We start from the raw sequence: 21,446 nt of genomic DNA, 5'->3' as shown, positions 1-21,446 counted from the left end.
TTCTGATTCAATGTCATTTCGACAATTGACTCGACGTGTTAAAAAATATTTATGACGTGTCGTAAACCCTTATTTTTACAATGAATAATAAATGAATGCACCATTATGCCATTTTCCTACAAAAATGTTTTTGGTATGAAACTATTGAATAGCCTACCGTAATTAGTTTATTTTTAAGGGACGTTTCTATTGTGTTATAATTACATACGTTGTAACTTGCTACTTTAAAAATAATAGAAATAATAGATACCTACTATGTAGAGAACTTTTAGTTAATTTTTGATTGTAAATTTGTTTTAAAAAAAAGGAATATCCTCCAATAAAATTTTATTACTATCATAATAATAAATTATTGTTCTGTATTATCATTATTCATCACCGTGGCAATAATAATGACTATAATGAGACTAGGTAAGGACAAACATCACAAATTGAATCGTTTAGTTTAAAATACACTCACAAATTAGGTAGGTACGTGTTCAGTGCGGACAACAAATAATTTTAGATGGTAGTCATAGATTAAATAAATACGGTGGTAAGTTCTTTAATCTGAGGTGGTAAGTGTACGTATATTACAATAATGGTAACTGGTAACCAAAGCATCATCATTGTAACATATAGGTCATGGTCTCCACAACGAGGGGCTGAGAGGGCTCTAGCCTGGGAGCCCGTGCTCAGGAGGAGCCCGGCGAGGCGAATCGACCAGATAAGTGAGATAAACACACATCACAAATTTGCTTTAATAGTAAAAAAAAACACTTCATGACTATGAACATTTTAATTTATATAATTGTATATAATTTTCTTACAATACTATTATGTATAGTTATGTGGTTATACGAAACAATTCTTAATTGTTTATCAATACTCGACATCTCCATAATTCGTATGGATGTTTTAAAATATACAATAAAACACTAAATATACAGATTATTGTTACCCCGTACATACTGCCTTTATTCTTAGCGATAAGAAGGGGGCCCCACCAAAGATCCTAGCCTGGGGGCCAGCTTCACGATGTGGGGCCTATGGTATATGTATTTACATACACTACAATATTAGTCCTTATAATGTTTAATATAGGTAGGTACCTACTGATTAATGACAATTTTATATTATTCTATAGGAATCGTGTTTAGCAACTCGAGTTGCACCTTCCGTCATGTTTTATCTTATATAATTAATGATACTTCTTCTTCTACCCTGTCATGTCCTAATATTGGGGCATAGGGCAAGCATTGGCGCCACTTCCCTCGGTCCATCGCCATGCGCCTCCCGCCATGTCAGACCTGCAGCAAATAGGTCGCTTTTGTAGCACCGCTGCAGGGTGAGGGAGAGGCAGCCACGGCGATGGAACCCTTGAGGCTGTGCCACAAGGGTACGAAGTGCCGCACTCTTTGGCGGCATCCGGCATACGTGTCCCAGCCACGTAAATCGTCTCTTCGTGATAACTTCAATCACCGAAGGCTGCTGTGCTCACGAACTCGGGTATTTGTAACGTGGTCGTACCAATGTACCCCTAAGATTCGGCGGAGACATCGATTCTCAAAGCTCAAAAGCTGATAATTAATGATACACCATTGGTAATTTAAAATGCTATAATTACGTAGTTTGGTGATGATGGCTTGAAGCTTTTCTTAGAAGTAGGTATGGCCTAATGGCCCTTATGGTGGAGAAGGTTCAAAAGAAATCTTTGAGGATCCTTTGTTTGAAGCTGTGTGGATGCCATCCATGGCTTTATCCGATTGATTTATCTTAAGAACGCTTACACACTGTGTTCAACCAAATCGCTTCGGATATTGGTATATTCCTCCTGCGTGAGAACGAGTTTATGTGAACGATTTATAAATTCTTTGTTTTATAACTTCTTAAATAATTAAATGGCGTAGTTAGCTCTATCGGTGTACAGATATGTACTGTATAAATTTTGTATTTACTTGTCTCTGTATAGGTACTTACTATTTTTTCTAATAGTTGCTGCATCTATTTCTTTATTTTTTAAACACTATTTTAATACTATTTCTTTGATTTTTTTTTAAATATTCTGTGCTCGTCTTGAATCTATAGTCTGTAAAATTTGTTACGAGTATATGTAAATTAATTTTTAATTTGAATCTTTATGGTAGGTATGTGGATATGTTGTTTTTTAAGTTTAATTAATTAACAAACTGAACTATCCCAAATGAGACAGTAATATAAGTTATAAGCAGTGACGAGTGGTGGTAGAAGTAACATGCCTGCTGATTATGGGTGGTAGATAAAGTAAGAGTAAAGAATAATACAATTCTTGACGGTATACTTTGTTGAGACGAGGTTCTTTCGCCTGCGGCGCTGACAATCCTTGCCCACACGCTCACTCCTTATCCACCGTAAGAAGTTCAAAGTTATTTGTTGCATTTATACATCCAACGTACGTACGTATGTAAAGAAAAAAAATAAGCATACCGTTTTTTCGGAAAATTATAGAGCGTTCCTGTTCGTGAAATTTTCTATTTCGAGCACTGATCTAATATCAGTTTATCTAATATGTTGACAGATTATGTTTTTAGATATCGACGCGAGAGGGGCGAGACCAGTGTTGCCATATTTTCAAAGGGCTTTTTTTAGCGGTATCTTCATCTATTGCCGACTTTTTTCCGATTTTTCAAAATTATAGTATTTTGGCGTACTATACCTGTATTATATAATACATAGTACCCACCCAAAAATTATAGTACACATACTATAATTATAGTACGGTTGCCAACACTTGGCGAGACTGAGACACGGGACTGATTTTCGGTACAAAATATCCTACAACTGGTCGAGATACAATTGCAAGATTGCAAATAAGGATAAATACGTCACAGTCGGATAAACTCGCGACTGACTTCGTATCTGCGAGTTACGACATGGCACCCCTGCGCATTTATTCTATACACAAGACTGCCATAGGCAGCTATCGATGGTAGTTTTGAATCGAAGTATTAGCACTATTGTATTGTTAGTTGTAATTGTTACAATAAATGATATGTTTTAACAGCACCTCTATTGGGTGTACTAAATTTTAGAACGAGATAGATAGTTTTGACCTAATATCTCGTTTATCGGTATTTTGTCTATTGCACTCGGTGTACCTACACCATGGCCCCCACATCCTGAAACGGGCCCTCAGGCTAGGGCAGTGGTCGGCAAACTGCGGCTCTTTGGCCCCTTGAGTGCGGCTCTGCCACAGATGCTCTCTGCCATATTTGACATGGCTACAAAGAAGAAGCAAAGAAGATGGAAGAGGATAACCGTAAATGTAATGTTGAATAGACCAAGACTTCACGTTTATTCAAAACTTAAATGGCTTACCGACCTTTATTTATGTGTCGGGAAAAATTAGCGCATTCAAATTTAGAGAGATACTACAACTAAAAACTCGTAATTTTGCGCTAAATATTCTGTCGATAATGCAAGGAAGAAAGCAGCTGAGGAGAAGAGTCAAGAAAAATAAAGTTCTGTATTTAATTATGTACTGAATAAAATCTTTCAACAATGTTAATATTGCAATTTTTGTGGTTAGTAAAAAGATTTCCAAGAGAGAAAATCAAGAGTAAATTGAAAAATCGATTTATTGATGAGAACCTGGAATCCTGCTTAAAATTAAATCAAAACATACGAACCTGACTTACCCAAACTTTACAAGGAGATGCAAGGCCATTATTCACATTGAGTTTGTCAGTCATTGTCATGATTCAATTTTATGGATACCTTACTTACAATTTAATTTTTATTAAAAAATAAGATCATTATTACGTATGATATTCAGTTTTATTCAGTGTGCCTACCTATAATTTAATTAGGACTTAAAACTTTAACTAAAGTTTATTAAGTAAATTAGCAGTGTACCTACTTACTACCTACGCATATAATTTCAGTTTAAGAAATTTGGCTCTCAAAAGAATTCTCAATCGTTGTACTGTTGATATTTGGCTCTATTGACTAATGAGTTTGCCGACCACTGGGCTAGGGTATTTGACGGGCCCCCTATCCACCGCTTAGATTAAAGACAGTGTGAAACACTACATTAACGTTTTTAAAATTGTGTTTTAGTTCAAATTGAGGGTACTTATACAGTGAATTATTGGCGATTTTCAATACATCTACTTTAATAATGGAGCTGTCGAGTATCGACACATAATAATCTGAAAATATATTGGACAATTATATAAATTAAAATGTTCATAGTCATGAAGTGTCTTTTTTTACTATTAAAGATAATTTATAATGTGTGTTTATCTCACTTATCTGGTCAACCCGACACGCCGGCCCCTCACAGCCCGGGCCCCCAGGCTAGAGACCTGTCAACCCTGCCTAGCCATCACCTATACCACTCCAGAATTCGGGTGGACACCGAGAATTTCATTAGGGAACGGGTTTCTAAAAAGACCTGACATCAGTGTTTCGAAATTTTTGTGTTAGAAATAAAAATCTAAGAAATTTTACTAAAAAGGGTGCTGGAGAATTACAAATCATTTTTTGCCGTGTTGTTTGTCTAAGCCCAAGGTATAGTTTATTGGCTTTCGATTTCAATGTGTAAAATCATTCTGATGATTTTCATATTTTGGGGGGGGCAAGGCCCCCTGGCCCCACCCCTGGGTGCGCCACTGGTTTTGACTGTTTAGAGAGTGTTTAGACCAGAGCGTTGGAGCGGACCCTTTTTTTAGTTGCTCCGGGACCTAATACTTGCTCCGGCTCCGGCCCAGGGTCTGCTCCGCTCCGAATAAAAAGTTTTAATAAGTATTATATGTATACAAATGTTAAAAAATAAGTAGTTTTAAATTCCTAATCGTCATTTTCATTATTAATTCTATTAAACAAAATTTTTGCTGCCGAAAATCGACTCTCATTATTTTCCTCTTCTGTCAAAAAAGTGTCAAAATATACTGTTTTGATTAGATTTTAGGACGAAAATTTAATAATAAAAAAAATATCCGAAGCAATGGAGCACTACAAATTTTCGATGTTCCGGGTAAAATCCCATTGCTCCAGTGCTCCATGCTCCTGCTCCAAGCTCCGCTCCAACGCTCTGGTTTAGACGGCTAACTTATTGTAACAATAAAATTATAATACTTCGATACAAACGTGAAAAACTACCGTCGATAGCTGCCGATAGCAGTCTTGTGTATAGAATACCCATATTATGTGTTGTTCTTTAAAAGACATCTACTCCCCTGACCTTGAAGGATGGGACTAGTGTAGACAATCAATTCGTAAATAATGACTTAATCTTCTCCAATTTTCCTCTCACCGATTGACGAATCGAAGCAGATTGACACTTTTGAATTATGTTGTTAGGTACTGTCGGATTTCACTATGAATGTATACATCACAGAAGGACTAAGCAATCCTACACGTTTATCGGAATAAATGATTTATCTACTCACCACTTATGTCGATATTAATAACAATAATAGTTCACTTAACGTAGTTCTATGCCATACTGCACTAATAACACGTATATTAGGTACCTATACATTATATTATTGCTATGCTGATAAGTTATCACTGATAACAGTGATGATAACTTATCAGCCTTATCACCATCTTATTACTTATCAGCATAGATACCTAGATAGGTACGAGGGTGGGTCAATAATTCCTTAGAAAAAAGCATTAAAACAGTTTTTATTTTTGTATTTTTTTTTTATTTCTCAACATAATCTCCTTGGAGCTCAATACACTTGGTTAGACGTTTCTCAATATTTTTTAAACCGTCAGAAAAATAAGTTTTCGGAAGGTCCTCAAAATAAGCATTTGTCCGATCGATGACTTCTTCATTTGAAAAAAAACCTTGTCCACTTAGCCATTTTTTTAAGTTTGGGAAGAGGAAAAAGTCACTGGGGGCTAAATCTGGCGAATACGGTGGGTGGTCGACCAATTCGAACTTCAATTCTTCAATTTTAGCCATTGATCGTAAACATGTGTGAACACGGGCATTGTTCTGATGAAAGAGGATTTTTTTCCTGTTTAAATGAGGCCATTTTTCTTCAATTTCGTTTTTTAGCTGGTCCAATAAAGATGCATAATAATCCCCTGTTATTGTTTATCCTTTTTCCAAATAGTCAACGAAAATAATTTCACGTGCATCCCAAAATACAGTAGCCATAACCTTACCAGCTGATTTTACGGTTTTCACCTTCTTTAGACATGGTTTGTCTTCGCAATCCACTGCTTTGACTGTTCTTTCGTCTCGGGAGTATAGTGGTGTATCCATGTTTCATCTACAGTCACAAAGCGACGAAAAAATTCATCCGGATTGCGTTGCATGAGCGACAACAGGGCTTTAGAGGCCACCACCCTATTGCGTTTATTGTCGACTGTGAGCAAACGCGGCACCCATCTTGCAGAAATATTTTTCATGCCCAATTTGTCATGTAAAATAGAAATGACGCTACCTTTTGAGATCCCTGTAACCTCAATTATCTCACTCAACTTTAATCTTCGGTCACTTAACACCATATCGTGGATTTTATTGATCATGTCTGGTGTAGTCACCTCTACAGGACGTCCTGAGCGTGGTTCATCCTTTGTTGATGTACGACCACGTTTAAATTCATTTAACCAGTTATAAATAGTTGCAAGTGAAGGAGCAGATATGCCGTGAACTAAATCCAACTCATTTTTTATTTCCTTTGCTGTTAAGCCTTTTATATTAAAATGTTTAATAACAGCTCTAAACTCAATTTTCTCCATTTTCCATTTTTCCATTTTCCACAAGCAATTTTTTTTTTTAAATGTACGAAAAACACACAACAACCCGACCAATCTGATTGAAACTTCGCAGCATACTGAATCGGTAGTGCCGCTGCATGAAAACAAACCGCTTACAGTACTAGTCGCGCCACTTGTCGGCTTTTCTAAGGACTTATTGACCCACCCTCGTACGTAAATATATTATATTTGTTGCGTTTCAGCAAATGTTTCGGTGCATTTTACTGGTTCTCCGTCGTCTTTATCTGTCAGTCGCCATTTTGGAATTCAGCTATCTTTTTGACATCGAATTATAGTACGCGGTCCAAGACATTATAGTATTTCGGCAAAAATTATAGGACGTGTTGAAAATGTAAGTTTTTTGTTTGTCACATAAACACAACGGAGAATTCGAAAAATTCCGATGCCCTGCTTTATTAAAACACCTCTTACGACCGAAAATAATGCCAACACCGGCCGTCGCCATTAACTGTCACGCTAGTTTTTTAGAGTATACAACGCAAGCCTACTAAAGAACTTTAAACATCGACAATATAGACAACTTTTAAACGCAATGAAATAAGCAATGGGGTATATTCGCACAACCAGCGAATTTAATTAATTGCATTTTTCAAAATTATGGTATTTTTGACGTACTATACTTTTTTAATAGTACGCGAACTAAATGTACTATAATTATAGTTCGGTTGGCAACACTGCGCTCACTGACAGCTGATGACAACGAGCGGTGGCGGAGAACCAGTAAAAAGACCCAATGTTTCCAATGGTTTGATATGACAAAATTGGCGCGATGCGCATACGTAGTAAATAAACTGACAACAGTTCGAGATTTATTCTGACGATTGGTTCAATTCAAGTTGACATTTCAATAAATGTGTTGCTGTTTTAGATAAATAAATTATTGAATTAATTTTAGGTATCGGCAATACTAATTAGTTGTCAGAAATCGCGTCCTGCAAAAATCTGAAGGTTTCGGACAGTCCGGTTTGATTTGTTTGGTTTTAGTTTGCTGAAACTAAATTATTAGTAATATTAGAAATTGAGGGATTTAACAATTACTTTTTTATTTGTATTTATGAAATTTATAAAATAAAACGTAAAACTTGTGTTATTTTCAATGCTATATTATTTTATGGTACGTCTACATTATAAATAACAGAAAATTGTAGGAGTATCTGAAGACAATACGATAATCGCAACTCTTGACTTTTGACAGCTCGATTTTTTTATTCGTTCGTTGATCAGTTGCAGAGCATATACAAATAGGATGATTAAAATTTATAGTCCTCGGACTTTTGGCTCGCCAATGCAGCGCCGGCATAATATCGCCTGCTGGCCTATTGCAGAGCATAGACAAATCAAAACTTTTGGCTCGCTGCATTTGGAATCTCAATATTTTTTTAAAATATTTTATGGTTGGTATTACAATTTGATTTCAATTTGTTGCTTAGGAACGGAACACAAAACAAATAAACATTTTAGATCAAATTCAAATAACATATCAAAATTGTGTAAACTTAGTCTTTTTACCAACCAAAAATGACTATAAAAGATACAATCACATCTGTGTCAGACAATATTTTTCCTGGTCTTAAATATAATCAAGAATCGTCAAACATTATTGGTAAATAATTTAACAATGATTAATTTATTTCAGTAGGTATAGAAATGTTGGTACTGTTCGGTTATCAAGAATACAGCGGAAAACACATTTTGAAAATAGCCGATAAACTGGATTATTTGTTAGATTAACCTAACCAAACCTAACCTAACCCAACCCAAACTAACAAATAATCCAGTAGGTATATCGGGTATTTTAAAAATGTGTTTTCCGCTGTATTCCTGATAATCGAACAGTAGTGAAATGTTTTTACACTCACACATTTACAAAGTTTAATTTTTACAAACTGTGTGTCTTAATATCATATAAGAATACCTACTAATGTGAAGCAATACAATATTTGTAGGTACTTATGAAGCGTTGTCCAATATGCCTCTTCAAATGTGTCTATTTTTGAATGTTTGCTTATTACCATTTTGGTTTTCAACGACTGCAATAATTCTGTATTGGAAGGTGAGTTTACTACTAACTATATTAAAATAATATGTTTTTTAATTAATGTATATAATAATATCGTCTCTGTTCTGGCAGAACACACTAACTGGAGAATAGTAGTTTTGAGTAATTTGACTTTGAAGTTGTTAAAATGTTTGAAATAATGGTCTATCATGTCAGTTTATTAAGTAATCGTAAAAAGGGTGACTTTAAAATAAAGACTGTTTATTTATTAAGAAGGTTTCCAGACGGTAAAGTTTGAAATAAGGAACATTTTGGTACTAACTCAATATGTCATTTTTTCGAATTAGTGTTTTCTGCCAGAACAGTGACGATATATTGTGTAGGTAGCAGTGGCGAAGACTCCATAGTAGGCGATTATTTAAAGCCTACCTTCTAAGAAAAATATATAGAAAGTATTTAAATAAAAAATGTGCGGGAACCAATTGAATATATCATCAGAATAATAATTAATATTTAAAAAAAAATATAAATGAGAGCCATCTATCGTCAGAATAATGTAGAATAAATAAATAATAAGTGACAAACTAGCGCCTCTAGCGAGTATTGAATTAATATCAATTCACTCGAGAATAATTGTTTGCCGAGCTTATTGTATGAACTGCCTCTCAAGGGCATCGGGGCAGTCTGATTTTATTCATACGAATCTATAGGCTTATAATTTAGTGTCGAAACTGTCGCTTCATTCAAATAATAATTAATAATGCGATAATTAAAAAATAAAAATTCTATTTGTTCAATCAGGTCATATAAAGATAGAATATTTAAAAAAATAATTAATAATTTTATCTTGTGATTATTATTTATCATTTAATTCAGTCATACCTATTCATCAGTAGTAATATTGTATTATCGTCTTATTTCCCATGAGTATACTTGACAAGTGTGCTCTTTTTCTTTCATCTGAATAGCCTACCTCTTTCCAAAAGTCACCCTTCGTCACTGGTAGGTACGTAGGCATCGATGCAGGTAGGCGCGGATCCCAGGTTCGAATCCTGGGTCTGGCAAGTACATATATTGTTATTCAATTTGTGTATGAGTCAGAGTATGGACCTAATAGGTTGAGCAAGTGGCTGACATCCATTTCTCGTAAAAACAAAATCTGTTAATAAAAACCTCCTGTGGAAGCCCATATGATCCTATTAGAATCGGATATGTTCGAGATAGAGATTTAATATTTGGTGAGAATTCAAATATGCACACGTAAATAATAATTTAATTGTGTATATTATGTTTAAGTTCCAACAAGAAAAGAGTTCTTTTATTTTTATATAAGGGCTTGCGCAGACAGAGCGCGGTCAGGCGGTCTGCGTTCCGCGTTCGGAGTTCGGCGTTCTTTGTACTGTATGGACTTCATACTGTATGGGTACACAGCCGGCGGTCAGACCGCGCCGGTCAATTGGAGCGCTAGAGTTCTGGAGTTCTATGCCCGGAATTACAAAGAACGCCGTACCTCCCGTCCAGTCCCGTCATAGGAATTTGAGCAGTCACACAACATAGAGCGAAACCACACGGGGGAGTGAGTACGCAACAGCGGTGCTTTCTCACTTCCACTCGCAGTCGGAATATAGCGGTCTGGCATTATGCAGCGCTTGTGTCAGTACAACGTTTGTAAACAAATGGAACGCTTATTGTTGACCGCCACCTGTCTGCTGTCCCTGAACGTTAGCGGTCAACGGTCGGTTGAACGCAGAACTCCGACCGCTCTCTGTCTGCGCAAGCCCTAAAGTCTCAGGTATGACAATTCTCAATCCGCAAAAAAAGCATTATGTTACGAGCAAAATGAATTACAACTACTAAGTAGTAAATAGAAAGTCATTAAAATTCCTCGTCTACTTTTTGTCTTCGCCAATAGATTTTAGACGTAAACGTAAAACAAACTATTTAACGAAATCTTCAAATTTTGTTAAATAGTCACGATGCATAACTACATAAATTTAGTATTACATTTTTCTCTTATCTCTTTCTGTCATCATGTATCTATCGTGAAATATTATGTTTTTATAATAGTTATTGAAATATTTTGGCTACACTAAAAACATTAATATCCATAAAGATATATATCAAATTTTTCATGAAGTAAGTAGTTATAAAAGGTCATTTGAGAATAAGACTTCATTGAATGTTGAAATCAATAATCTAGAATAATTTAAAATGACATATTTCACTTTGAGGTGAATTTATCCAACTTGGTCACCAGTGTACACGTATTCCTTCAATCCCCAGGGCCTCAATTATATTATGATAGATTATGTAAAAACTTTTATTTGTTAGATCTTAATCATGAACAGTTCTCATTAACTGTAAATAATGGATTCCGGAACCGGACAAGCAAATTTAGCTGGCACTGTAGACGATTCGCATGTGTAATGGCATTGTTTGCTATAAACAATGCCATTACAATTTCAATACGAGCAAACATTAACAATACAATTGCAAATCGCTTGTGCCGTTACCGTGGTGTCACTGTAGAATGATTTAACCATTCTCCCGATCACTTCATCTATTTTGTAATGTATAATGCATGATCATTTCATTGTAATATCTATTTTTCGCAGCATTTAAGAGATTGTTAAAATTATGTTATAATTATTTCAGTTCGAGAATTTAGGCCATCTTACCCAATTTTTAGCTGTTGCCGTGTTGGTTATGACATCCGCTATAGAGTGTATTAGACTATATCTTGGTTATATTGGCAACCTTTCTGAAAGGGTAAGTTGATAAAAAATTTATGAATTGTAGCATTTTTAGTATAATATACATTGGCTTTTTGAATTTTAATGTAGTTATATTTGGATAAAATGTGTCAGCGGCGATGACTACTTGTTGGAGGGAGATAAACAATTATAATAAATAATACAAATTTATTTATTTTTTAACAGCAAATTCATTGTAAATGTTCGATTTCAGTATATTGTTATTATGAAATAATATGTTAATCTCAGAAAATATAAATTTATATTTTGTTGGATTTGTGATGTCATATTTTATACAACCCCCGAACCCTTTCATCATAATAATTATAGTTGACTGTCCCCCTTAACAGAATACTTTGTTTTCATAATTTTTTGAAAATCTATGTTGACAAATTTAACAGCTCTGCTTTCGTCAATATTCTTCCAAGCAGGCAAAACAGGTCATTATTAAATTATATGAATAGTATCTACTACAGTTGAGCTTGGTTATTACGATCACGGATATAGCGAGATCTCGGATGTAACCAGGAAACTTTCGTTCACATTTTAGTTTATGATTTTCTCCATACATTTATTCACTTTTATAACGAGCTCCTTATCGGATATACCGAGCTAAAATATTGTCAAAAATTTTCTTAAAACGGTTAATGTGTCGATTGTTTAAAAACATTTCCACCCTAAGCAATAAAATCCGACTGGACAGGATGACGCCGGTTTCGGATTACGTTTATGACCCTAGTTAAGTATCTAAGTACCTATCTAATTGGTTGTTTCGCCGACAATATTGATAAAGTATCCACGCATATAGTTGAAATTCCATGTAAAAAATCCAATGTTTGTGAAGTCGGTAGGTACCTACCAGCGTTCATTACAATAAACAACTACTTTTGTAGCTTATGAATACCATGCTTGTTTCGGGGAAAAATTTTAATTGTGTATTTATGTTTGAATTGCGACTTTTTGTGTTATGTGACCGCTCATTTAAAAATACCTATTCTCTGATATAACGAGTAACGCTTATAACGAGCAAATTCAGTCATTACCATCTTCCTCGTAATAACCAAGTTCGACTATATAAAATTTTTTTAAATTGATAAACATTTAATAAATTATTACATCTTATGCCATGTATGAAATATGGAGGCTATTGGTTTTAAAGTCGGATACCTCCATGAACTGGCATTCCGAGATACATAATTATAAAAAATAGTTATTGCATAAAATGTTTTTTGTAGATACCAGAGTTGGCCGGGTTCTGGATGCTGTCTGTTCTACTGCAATTACCCCTGCAGAGTTTCCAACTGGGAAATCCTTATCTTCAGCACTTGCCGATTGAACTGACGCTGCACACAATTATGCTACTATTGCTGTTGGCGCAACTCACCACGGGATTTATCGCCCTTCGTAATGCCGCCGCACGGGCCAAGCAGTATTATTCATTTATATCTAATTTAAGGAAACCCAACCACCTTGAAGTTGACAGTGATAATGAAAAAGATAAAACAGAATGAAACTGAAAAATGTTGAAGGAAGACCTTCATTGGTGCGGATCAACATTTTATACAGGTAATTGATTGTGAGACTGGTAAAATGGGTTACTAAGGCCAGTGGACAAGTGCGAGGGACTGGGAAGTCCCCTATAATAAGAAATCAGATAAAAACCATAAATTCCATCTACCAATATAGGTATAGCTAGTAAAAGTAACAATGTATTATCAGCTTTTCCCTATTCAATTATTATTGAAGACACATGTTTTATTTTTTTGTGTACAATTACGTATCTGTTTGAGTGACTATATATAGGCCATTTTGATGTTGGTTGCAGAGATTTTGTTATGCTTTGGGTAATATTTCATAGTACGTACTCTCTCAGTAATCCACCATCCCCAAAAACCAGACAAGTGTCCAATTAGTGAAAGCGGCAGATTATAGTGCATACATACAAAATATGGTAAAAATTAAAACAGGTATTTCGTAAAAATAGTTTTTATTGAGAAATTTGTACTAGCGAATTACGGTTTTATTTATAATCAAAATCAAGTATTTACTAAATTATACATATTTATAAACTAAGTTTATTAACTAAATATTAAACAGTAAATCACTTGACACAACCAGTTCGCACCCCTGGTTTTAGAGTATGACAAGTCAAAAAACAGCATTCTGAGATAATTGGATTCAAAGATTTAAACCCTCTCAACTAAATCTAAAAATGTATGTACCAAACCTATTTTCTAGCTCAATATGTATCAGGGCTTATATTTTTGTATGAAATTATTATTTTATTGAAAAATCATACAGAAAACATATTTTTAATAGTATTTTTGAAATGTCATAGTCTAAAATTGGACTATTTTGATAAATTTTGAAATAACCCATCATGCACACAATACAAACTAATATGAAACAATATAAAATCTCTTCAATATATTATGCATATCAAGTAAAATAATAAACAAAATGGTTATTTGAAATTTTGAAAAAGCCATCACATACCTACCGAATTTTTTAAATATAATTGTATAAGATTATGATTACCTATTCAAGATTCTTGCACATTATGTAATGAAAATTATTATATAATTTAGAATTAATAAGACATAATAAAGAGTAATTTCCATCACTCTCTTCATGAACCAAGTCATTTTTTGCCACTTTTAAGTACTATTAGCAACTTTCAATTATTGTAAAAATCGTGGTACGTCATCGGTATCAATTTTTTGCATACGGTTAAAAGATCTTGCTTTTCCTGCATGGTTATTCCTGGTGGCTCATTATAAGCTTTCAGCAAAATTATCATATTCATGGGAACCATGCGATAAATCATGCGATGCCTTATATTAATTTCCTTGTAGGAAGAATCGTTAACATTGGTTTTAATGAAAAAACTATACCGTGATTCTTTGTTCAAATGCATGACTTTGATTGCTTGCCATGTTACCTTCGTACCTACGGTAGTTATAACATAATTTTGTCCCAGCTCATCGGAAAGCAATTTCAGGTCAAATATATCATCAGTTGCCATTGCATGAACTCTATAAGGTCCACCATTCTTTTCAGCCATGGCTATAATGGGTATCCATTGAGCTGGTATGAAGACTGGAGCACTTTTAGCATTTTCCTTTTCAATGAGTGAGTGCATCGCAATCCTCTGATTTTGGGTGTGACCCGTGATCAAATATTTTTGCGTTATAGACTTTATATTTTCTGTTTCCAATAATAAATACAACGCAACTAAATATTTATTCTTATTTTGTTCAGCACAGTTATAAGACCAAAAATGCACATTCTTATTTAGAATTCCCTTTTCAAGTAATGGTATATAAATACAACTACCAATTTCATTAGAACCTCTTTTATAAGTCACTTCGTTCCAGATACAACAAAACCCTTTTTCTCAGCAATATCAAAGATAGTGAAAATATATGTTGCAAGTTTTCTGGTGTAATAGAAGTTTGAGACTTCACCACAGAGTTATGAAAGAACTGCTTGCAAATCGAAGCATGAAACTATCATATCTGGATCAGGGATGTTTTGCTTTTTGTGGATAATTTAAATTTGTATATGCTGTGCTGACCATTGATCTTTTTTTGACTGAAAGCGCCCTATATTAAATTCTGTAATAAAGATCGTAGAATACTGAGATAACTTCACGAAAGGTCGATCATTTTGTTGGCACTTTCCTTTGGCCTATAGTGTTGCTAAATTTAAATCTAAATTCAAGCCATCAATAAATTGTCTGGTAGTTGGTCTGGTGTAAGCATCGGACTATGGCGTCGTGGGTCATATGTCCAAATCCTGGGTCTGGCAAGTACACATATTGTTTTTCAATTTGTGTATGAGTCAGAGTATGGACCTGATAGGTTGAGCGAGTGGCTGACATCCATATCTCGTAAAAAAAACAAAAATCTGTTAATACAAACCGCCACACCATGGAGGCCCATATGATCTTATTAGATCGGACATGGTTGGAAGTTTGAGCTCTCAGGAAGTGGGATTCTACCATAGGAATGCAATTGATGTGATCTCTAACATATTGTTTTAATTCGGTATCAATTTTCTTATGATTTTTATGTGTTCCTCTGAGATCCTTTTCTATGATTCCATAACTGTCTGTTTTATTTATTACTGTATTTATCAACAAACTACTGTCAAATTGTCAATGTTTTCAGGATGGCTAGTCACCAGTGTGACCACAACACAAGTTTTATTTACTTTGTCCATTCTTGACCTATGATAATTCAAGATGTCATAGTCTTAAACTCAGTTTATGTGTCTCGGTTGCATTGGAGCACGGCATAATTGTGATGCGGTCCTAAAGCACTTTCCTCCCTGGTACATTACTTTTTTCGCGATGAACGTATGTTTTACGAAGGAGAAGCTTCCAAAATAAACCTGTCTCATCTGCGTTGTATACTTGTACGCGGCAGACTATTGTATTGCAGTCAATTCTCGATGAGAAAAGACCTTCTCGCTCGCCGTAAAATGCCGCAAACTTTTTAAAAGCTGAAAAATTTTCCCTCGTAGATAACAAGTCGCAATAGCCGACCGGTCCAACTGAGGGTTGAACCGACTTGAGAAGCTCTTCCCTTTCAACCGACATATGGGGACACTCTCAGAGGATGTGATCGGCATCCTGCAATTCGGCACATAAGCAAGTCGGAAATTCTATTAGGCCAAACTGACAGATCTTGGAGGCAAAACCACCGTGTCCGGTTAAGATCTGCAAACTATGAAACAATAGATATTGGTAGAATTCCACATAATTCCTCATCAGCTGATGTCCCGGAGAATGACCAGGAATAATTCTCATTGTGTTGATTTTTTTCTAGAGCAGTAAGTAATAAATTTCAAATAATGTTGTACTTATGTAAATTTAAAAAAATAAATATAATTCCTTTTCATATGTAGACTTACTGAAATATTTTGTGTATTTATAATAAAATAATTATTAATAATGATACACAGGAAATAAAAATAATTTATACCTATATGGACTTCCGTGTATTATCTATTGGTGAAGTATTGCTTAGTGGTACTTCTACATTATGTGTTAGAACATAAAACACGGAAGTCCATTAGTTTATTAATTTTAAATGATTTGGTCTTTCTATCCATACTATGGTCAAAAATAAATTTAATTATGAATGATACCGTTCACAGACCCTAATTATTATAGTTATTAAAAACGTTATAGAGTTTCAAACATTTAATCTACACTAAAATCACTCTCCTGAACAAAAGTCTAAACGTGACTTCCGTGGTTTATGTTCTAACGTATTGATATTATAACCAACAGCATGAACTTGTTGCCGATTCGGATGTCTACTGTTCAATTATTTCCGTACGGTTAAAACCGTATAGTGTGAAATAAAGGTTAGTGTTATAAGTGTAGACATTTTTTACACAATGAATCATTATTTAGATTGTTGTTTGTCAAACTGTGGTACACGCACCGCACCCCTGGTGCTGCGAATTATTTTTCATAAAAATATTTGTTACAAGTATTAGTACTATAATTTTGGGCTATTTATTTTGTAGATAGTTCGAATGCTATTTGTTGAAATCATTGCTCCACCGACGGATGTGCCAATTTAAAAATGTTGAATTAAGTATATCGCACCATCGCAACTAAACTGCCACAATCCAAAAAACGTCAAACAGAGAAAATCAGCTTTGAAGTTTTTACCTTTCGCATTTTTGAAATATGTTTAGATATTGAATGAAGTTTTGACTTGAATTTGATGACTTAGAGATATGAAATTTTCGGTACATATACTATGAACGATAGACAATGAAACATAGTAATTAACTCAAAACACGTAAATTTGGACTTGTGGCGGTTTAGTTGCGAGGGTGCGATATTATGTGATTAATAAAACACGCGGTTGTTTGAGGAATAATATATTTAGTCATAATTAATGTAAGACAAAATTAAGAGCACAATATCCAATGGGGTCATTTATTATAAGAATTCAATGAATTACATTGTAATGGTACACTTTACAAAGCTAATAGGTTTTTTTCTATACTTAACCTAAAAATTGTTTAGTCATTTATAAGGCTTTATCGAGATTAAAAAGTAAACGCTATTCTTGTCTATTTGAAAAGGATAAAATAAATTGTATTACAGTATTACACACTTAACGGCTAATGTTTTTTGTAATCAATACTTGAATGCTGCCAATACTTCTGCTTATAATTTATTAATCTAATTCACAAAAAAATATTTTCATTTTTTTATCTATTAGGTGATTTTTATATTTCGTGGCGTATATATTAAAATAAATATGTAATACAGTGCTGGAAATTTTTATTCACTTATGCAATGAAAATATTATTACAATAATAATTGTATTTATACATTAAAAGACTTATTATTACAACTAAATAAAAAAAAAATAACAGATTCAGTAAGATAGTCTATACATACTGAGAAAAAAAAACACAATAAAAGTTGCTTATTAATATTTTGTAAATTACAGAATTTTTTATAAAAATTATTTTGGACATCCCTGATTGTATGTACTTGTTGGTATAAATTATAATTATATGTCACCATATTAAGCACAGAGGGGGTATATAAGTTTTAGTAGAATTGGAGAAAACAGTCTACAAATACCTACATATTTATACAAAACAGCAGATGTGCCCTTATTTTTCTCAAGAATTATTACACAAATATCTTTGGTTTATTTACCCGTCGATTCAATATCTTAAAATGTATAAATTGTGCAGATGCCCTCTCTGTGTTTAGTATGACTAGTTATAAAAATAACTACAGCAGGTGTGAAGTTAACCCAACGGGGCAAAGGCGGATAGCGACAACTTTAACGAGGAGGGTGGCGCGTCAGTGTCATTATTAAAGTATTGCTAGAATCAGGAAAAATTAGTTCCCCACCTTGTTATAACTTCTTTTTTCTTTGAACTTTCATGATTTTTGATTCACATAACTTGGTATTAAATTAGTTAGGCATTTCTTACATTCATGAATAAATTTTACGGCTTTTTATTTCGAAATTGTAATATGATTTACGACATTAGTATAATATTAAAATTTCAACTGATTTATGTCTATCGTCTCGGAAACTCAGTCTTCAACGCTTTGTATGGGCTGAGTGAGTCCATTTTGTTTTTCTAGAGTAGGTTATAAGTAACACAACTTATGATCGTCCTAATACAACATATCAAAATTATTTGATTATGAACAATTTTAAACACCTTGAAATATGTACAAACAAATAAATGATTTCACGGTTATGTGTATGTAGAGGATATTACGCGAGCCTAATACTACAAGATTCTAAAGCGAAAAATATATTAGGGTGCATGTCGCGTACTATCATGTGACGTCACGTGAAATAAGTGTGTAATGTCGTTTTTCTTGTAAAATGTTATCAGACTGATGCTCCCATCCTGTAGCACATTTGAACCTTTAAACGAGCATTGTCAGTTGGCAAAATCTGCCGAAATCATCAGAACAACAATGACGTCACCTCACGTTGTACTGCACTGCATCGACACCTGCATGACTCAATGAACGTTTTTTATCATTTCCTACATGCCTACACATTTTCGACTCATGTCGAAATTGCGGGTTTTTTGTGTTTAGCGGTTGGCACTATGTATTTTCTATAAGAATGTTGTCTATTATCTATGGTCTGCAGGTTGGGTTCTGTTCAAAATATTATCTATGTAACGGTTAAAATTAATTGAAAATTAGCATGAATAATGAATAAAAATTCAAAATACTAAAACATAAGAGTTGGCACTCTCCATCATAGAATTTACAGAGATGGTGATCGTTCAAAATATTCTGCAAAATGACGAAACCATAGAATAAATTTGTCGCCGTGACAGCACGCGACATGCATCTCAATATAATCACAACTTTATACTACAAGTATTTATTTTTGACAGCCTAACAATGGAGTCGTATTTTAAGCTGCCTCATTGTTACTTTTGTTTCACCAAAAATAAACACTTAGAACGTTGTAGTTCTGCACTCGCGATTAGTTCTCCAAATGGCCACCTCCATAGTTAAAGTTGATACAGTCTTGATACTGTTTCCTGTGTAAATTGATACAAAATAAAGACCGAATCCATCATATTATTATATATGCAAAGTTTCGAATTATTGGTGGAATATAATGATGGCATATTATTAAGTCTATTTTAGGTATTTGAATAAATATTATTAATCTCACAGCGTTCTTTTTATTCATTCTCTTAAAAGTACAGCTAACAAACATTACAGTTTAACACGTATTTAACCTCATAAGAAGGAATAGTTGGTACACATACTACACACGTAAATTATTTTGAATTCTGTTTTACGTGCTAAACTAACATTTTAACATATCAGTCATTAATAATAATATTATAAATGAGAAACCGTCAAGTGATCTTACGACCTGAAGATATTTTTTTTAAGGGCATAAGTATCCAAAGTATTTTGCCGAATATTACAGCAATGATTCATTTGTTATCTTAAATATTTTTTCACAAGGAAAACACTAAGAGAAAATAATAAAGATTGAAGAACTGAGAATTAAAAGGATCGAAGTACATAGATAAACAAGATGCATGAACCGGCTTTAACGTTATAAATTTATACGATTATAAAATTTACATAACATTTCAGCATTCTGTAAATGAGGGTGGTTCTCAAATGATATATTTTTACTATGCCAAGTGACTTCTTTATGTATTCAGAATTTTAATCCAAGATAGGAAAAAAATAATTATAATTGTTCATACATAGCAGTGGTGTGGTTGAATCCTTTTTAATATATAATTACGTATGTCGTGCTGTGAAAACTGCTGTTAATTCATTTTTTTACTTATACATACTGTCACTTGTATCCTTTTAATTGTTAGTAAGTCAATTATATATTATATCTTATAAAAAAAATGGTTTATAATTCATTTAAATAAAATGTTGGTTATATTATAGATAGAATAACTTGTACACACAGGTCATTAAGGGATAAAATATAAGTAATATGGCAATGATAATACATTTACGTAGCTTATTTTAATTGTATAAACAAGAGTATACATTATTAAATTTGATAGTCTCAAAGTAACTAAGCAGTTATATCTACTTTTTAATAATAAAATTTAAAGACACTTCTAACTACATACTGGATTGTCGCCAACAGTAAAATATTTTCAATATGCGTGTCAAATATGTATTGAAATTAGATAAATGTTTATAGTTTAAACAAAAAGTATGTACTAAAATACAATTCTATTTGACATACATTTGTAAAATAAATCTGAAATATTCCACTGTTGATACTGATTGGATTCCATCAATACACCATAAACGACACGACAAATAAAGATATAATAAAAATATCTAACATTCAGTTTACATTATCTAGAGCTGCATACGATTAAACACTTAGACAATATTTATATATCAAACATAAATATTAATTTAATGCCCAAGTTTGTTGCAATTATATTAAAATAAATACGATCAAAAAATAATATCTGTACCTTAGAATCAGTTTACTGTATGCCATTTTCGACATTTCGGGTTTAGTAATTTCAGGTTTCTCTTATGAATACAGTAAAACCTCGTTAAAACGAATTCCACGGGACCGAAAATTGAAATTTTTTTTTTGACATTTTGAATTTTTTTTTTTAATTCAATTTCCTTAATATCGTTTACGATCAAAGCTGTGTCTACCAAATTTCCGGTTCCTTTGTGTTAATGGGTCATAAAATGTGAGGACTATTTTTATTACCTTCTTAAAATAAGTAATTTATGATGTTTTAATAAGAGTCTGTCACAATTTTCAATGACTGGCTCATGAAATAGTGTTCTTTATTACAATTTATTGAATATTTTCATGTCACGATTCTGAAATAATTTCGAATTACGAAATTCGAATTAAAGGTATGGTTTTATATGAAAGTAATGT

At 33.4% G+C, this 21,446-nt stretch overlaps 1 protein-coding gene across 1 annotated transcript; it reads left to right on the top strand.

Annotated features, from left to right (window-relative positions):
• Nucleotides 1-9,778: 9,778 nt before the first annotated feature.
• Nucleotides 9,779-16,583, top strand: LOC147064955 (transmembrane protein 17-like). Its single transcript, XM_085958308.1, has 4 exons — nucleotides 9,779-9,784; nucleotides 11,414-11,527; nucleotides 12,747-13,077; nucleotides 16,039-16,583. Exons 1-3 carry the CDS (start codon nucleotides 9,779-9,781, stop codon nucleotides 13,020-13,022), a joined length of 396 nt encoding a protein of 131 aa, XP_085814434.1. The 3' UTR covers nucleotides 13,023-13,077; nucleotides 16,039-16,583.
• The last annotated feature ends 4,863 nt before the right edge of the window (nucleotides 16,584-21,446 follow it).

Source organism: Rhyacophila brunnea, unplaced genomic scaffold (assembly GCF_057557595.1).
Source record: "Rhyacophila brunnea isolate RB1 unplaced genomic scaffold, BYU_Rbru_1.0 scaffold_7, whole genome shotgun sequence".
Lineage (NCBI taxonomy): Eukaryota > Metazoa > Arthropoda > Insecta > Trichoptera > Rhyacophilidae > Rhyacophila > Rhyacophila brunnea.
Note: the sequence above shows the minus strand (reverse complement) of the source record. Positions and strands in the feature narration are given on the sequence as shown.